Source organism: Vicia villosa, linkage group LG2, assembly GCF_029867415.1.
Source record: "Vicia villosa cultivar HV-30 ecotype Madison, WI linkage group LG2, Vvil1.0, whole genome shotgun sequence".
Taxonomy (NCBI): Eukaryota; Viridiplantae; Streptophyta; class Magnoliopsida; order Fabales; family Fabaceae; genus Vicia; species Vicia villosa.
Genome location: NC_081181.1, coordinates 164,968,144 through 164,972,180, shown reverse-complemented (window position 1 = coordinate 164,972,180; position 4,037 = coordinate 164,968,144). Strand labels below are relative to the sequence as shown.

The following is a 4,037-nucleotide window of genomic DNA, read 5'->3' as shown; positions in this document are numbered from 1 at the left end:
AACATTTAGTTAAATGATAGTTTAAAAAAATCATATTCATAAGACAATTTTTAACATTACTAAATTAGTTAAAAACATTAAATTTAAGATATTGGAATAGTATCAATGTCATCTCTTTCTACATCTCATAGGTAAATAGAGCAGCTTCCAATTCATCAAGGTGTACAAGAAGAAAAAAACACTGAAATAAAAGAAATTATGCAAGCATCGTATCATTCTTAGTCAAAAACATCTCATCATAAATATTATTAATAAATAATAATTAATACTGTATGAATTAAATTTTAAATATTACTAGTAATCAACTAATCATAAGAACTTACGTGAATTAAAATCAATTTTGAAAAAGGGTAGAATTAATTAGGATATAAACAGAATGACTGGGGAATGAATACTCATTAATAGGGTAATATAAAGGATGATTAAAAAGAAGAATTTGTTGAAAAAAATAAAGAGTCAAGTATCTAGGAGTATCGGAGACGTATCGCCGCCGTATCGGAGACGTATCGCCGCCGTATCGGAAATTTTTTAATTTTTCTTTTAAATAAATAAATTCGGATACTCTTCCGATACGTATCGGAGCCGTATCGGAGCGTATCGGCGTATCGGGACGTATCGGATACGATTCGGCAGGGTTTTTGAAGTATCCGTGCTTCATTGATTAATATAATTAGTTAAAATTTTTATTAAAAAAATTAAATGAACGGGCTACCCGCAACCCGGTCGGGCTAGCCCGGTTAAACATCGGGCTTTTGACAGGCCGGGCTTAAAGGCCCGGATTATAAACGGGCTCTAATTTATTTGTTCAAACCCGCAATTTTTTGCGGGCTTTCGGGCCGGCCCGGTTGGTCAGGCCCATTTTGCCAGCTCTAACTACATGCATACACAAACACATGTAACATCACCATCACTCAATTGATATTTTTGTATATTTGAAGTAAACAAATTATATTATTATGCGTAATATATATATATATATATATATATATATATATATATATATATATATATTTATAAATTTAATTGTTAAAGATTTTAATACAATGAAAATGATATATTTTATCTTAAAAATAATTTTTATAAAAATAGACTCATATTACTCTAAAATTTAAAAAAAAATATTTGACATAAAAATTATAGTAAATAAACTATTTAAAATATAAAAAACTATTTAAACAAAAAATTTATTTGAATTAAAAAAAATACCATAAAAATAATTAAAACAAACAAATTCATTATCGTAGTTTTGGTATTACATGCATCTCAAATAAATTAGAAAAAATCAAAATAAAAATTGATTTAAAATAATTTAATTCAAACTAAATAAAAGACATAAGTGGAAAATTCTTCCCACAACCCCTTAAATTCAATATATTATTAATTGAACTAATTAATACCACATTTGGCATATATATTATTAATTGAATTAACTAATACTAGTACCGCATTTGGCATATATATTATTAATTGAATTAATTAATACCTCACTTGACATTCTAAAATATTTCTCTCTCTTCTCTCATCCTTTATTCATATTTTCGTGGATCTCTTATATTCTCCTCCTTAATTAGAAACAAACCCTTCTCTTAATTCTTTCATTCAATTTGGGTTTTCCATTTCAAACTCAATTTCTCATTTAATTTTGATTCCTCCCAATATACAAAATTAGGAAATTAATTAAACAAAGGTTTTTGCATGTGTGATCAATATCATTCCCTCACAAAAAAAGTTTCATTTCATATATTGATGATAACAAATGGTTCCAAAAACAATGGCTTCTAGATTTGAAGGAAAAACCATCTTCCTCATTTCTATGTCCTTATAGCTTCTTCAACATCTTAATCCTCTTCAAGGTATACCCTATTCTTCTTCTTTTTTGAAACTCTAATCATGTTTACCCTTAACAATTTCTTAATCTCCTCAATAATATGACAATAATATATTGTTCATCTTATGTATTCTATTAATCAAATGCAAATCTTCATTCATCCATTGACTAATTATTCATTATTTTATGATGAAAGTTTAATCATATTCTTTTTGTAACAGGCAACAAAAGCATTAAATTCTACCTCAAAATCCAGTATTTGCTTCCACATTTTTTTCATCCTTTGAATTTAGAAGCCATTTTGAGGTTGTGTTTTTGTTTCCATCATGACAATTAAAGGGATCTACAACAAAGGTTGCAAGTACATTAACCATATTTTTGGTAATTTATCTATCCTTACTCCTCTAATCTATTAATTTTCCAATTTTCTTTTTATTTTTTCTTGCTAAATTTTTTCATCATATTTAAAATCAACAATCAATTAAAAATTTTGTTTTAAAAATTCAATCTGCTGAACAGAACTATGATTCAGTTAAATTGATTATAATATTTTGAAAAGATAAAATAAAAAAATTTTCTTTCTGATTCTAGCCTAAAATTTTCAATTAGGAAATCAGAAGAAAATTAATTTTTTTCTCTAATTTAATTCATAAATTTTATTATATTTTTGGTTTTTTTTTAGTTGTGAAGGAGAGGGAGATTGAAATTGGATGTCCAACAGATGTTAAGCATGTGGCACACATTGGATGGGATGGTCCCAATGGAAGTGGACCCAGTTGGGTATGTATTATTCATGTCTATTATTATTTTTATTCTTAATTTTGCAATTATTAATTTTTTTGGGATTAAATGTTTAATTATTTTTCTCTTTTTTTGTTATTGTTGTTGAGTTTGCAGATGAATGAATTTAAATCAGCACCTGATTTTTCAACATCAATTGGTAGCTTGAATGAAAGAAAAGATCCTAATCTAAAGGCTGTCTCCACATCAAATTCCAATCAAGGTATGCTTTAATTTTAGCTTCAAATTTGTGCCTTCTTTTCTTTTTATATCAATTTTATTGTGTTTTCATGTGAAACTTTGTATTCTCTCAAGCTTGAATAATATAACATTAGTAAAATTTTGATTATAGTTATCTTTCATGTTGTCACATTGCTACCAATTTGTTCATTGTTTGATTCAATGTAGTATTATTTCTTAATAACATCTATAACATTTGAACAGATGTTGAAGATCCAAAAAGAAACCAACCAACACCAATCATGTACCAAGGCAACATTCCATCTGATGATAGTGTTACTCATCATGTTCCTAAGAGACCAAAAAGAAAAAAGACAAGACCAACTTCTTCTCCTAAATCAAGACAAACAAGAGCATCAAGGCCAAAGGGTGTGTATAGTGAAAGAGATTGTGAGAGAGAAGAAACACCAATTGCTCAAACATTAGAAGACTCAAATTGGCAATGTTAATAGCAAGAACCATATGCATGCCCTTAATATAGGGTTTCAAAGAAGTTTAATGGACCAAGCTATTAAGATTCCATAGTTGAGTTGGAGAATGTCAAATTAGTTGGTGACAAAAGTGGGAGGAAAGTGTGGTTACTTTAGGGTGTTTGGTTTTATGTGAAATATATTTTGACCTTAAATATATAAGTTGTATTGTAAATTTTTTAGATTAAATGAAGATATGGAGGGAAAAATATAGTAAAAGTTCCTCATTTGTACAAGATCAACATCAATATGCTAATAATTGATTGTAATTGTAGTAGAATACTCTTTTGTGAGAGATTTTCAAAATATATCATAGAATCAAAGAAAGAATCCCACAAAATGTGTTTCAAAATAAAAAACCACTTGTGAGAGAATGGTTTTAAAGGTATTTAAAACCAATGAATTTGTCATCTTTTTATGAGTGTGCATATGTTTTATCTATTTTGGATAGGTTTTTTTAAATCGAAAAATGAAACTCATAACTATCTGTCTTTCATGTTATTAAATTGTGTCTTTTAACTTTAGACGTTCTAGTTTTTCACAATACACGAAATTTCTACTTCCAAAATGTCGCAATTAGCGTTCCGAAATTTCAAACCTATTATGAAAGGTAAATTGGAATATTTAACTGATTCTGACAAAGATGACGTAAAATGGGTTATTTAATGATCTCATATACTCATTCGTTTCATCTTCATAAAAAATAGGTTAGTGTTTTT

General features: G+C 27.6%; 1 protein-coding gene across 2 annotated transcripts; it reads left to right on the top strand.

Annotated features, from left to right (window-relative positions):
• The first annotated feature begins 1,641 nt into the window (after positions 1-1,641).
• On the top strand, positions 1,642-3,560 carry LOC131647320 (CRIB domain-containing protein RIC10-like). 2 transcript variants are annotated; one of them, XM_058917220.1, is made up of 5 exons: positions 1,642-1,853; positions 2,050-2,209; positions 2,511-2,608; positions 2,726-2,831; positions 3,053-3,560. In XM_058917220.1, the coding sequence occupies exons 2-5, from the start codon at positions 2,155-2,157 to the stop codon at positions 3,295-3,297; spliced, it is 504 nt and encodes a 167-aa protein (XP_058773203.1). In that variant the 5' UTR covers positions 1,642-1,853; positions 2,050-2,154; the 3' UTR covers positions 3,298-3,560. The 2 variants fall into 2 exon arrangements, with proteins under 2 accessions (XP_058773203.1, XP_058773204.1); XM_058917221.1 differs by lacking the exons at positions 1,642-1,853; positions 2,050-2,209 and having other exon boundaries at positions 2,531-2,608; positions 2,719-2,831.
• The last annotated feature ends 477 nt before the right edge of the window (positions 3,561-4,037 follow it).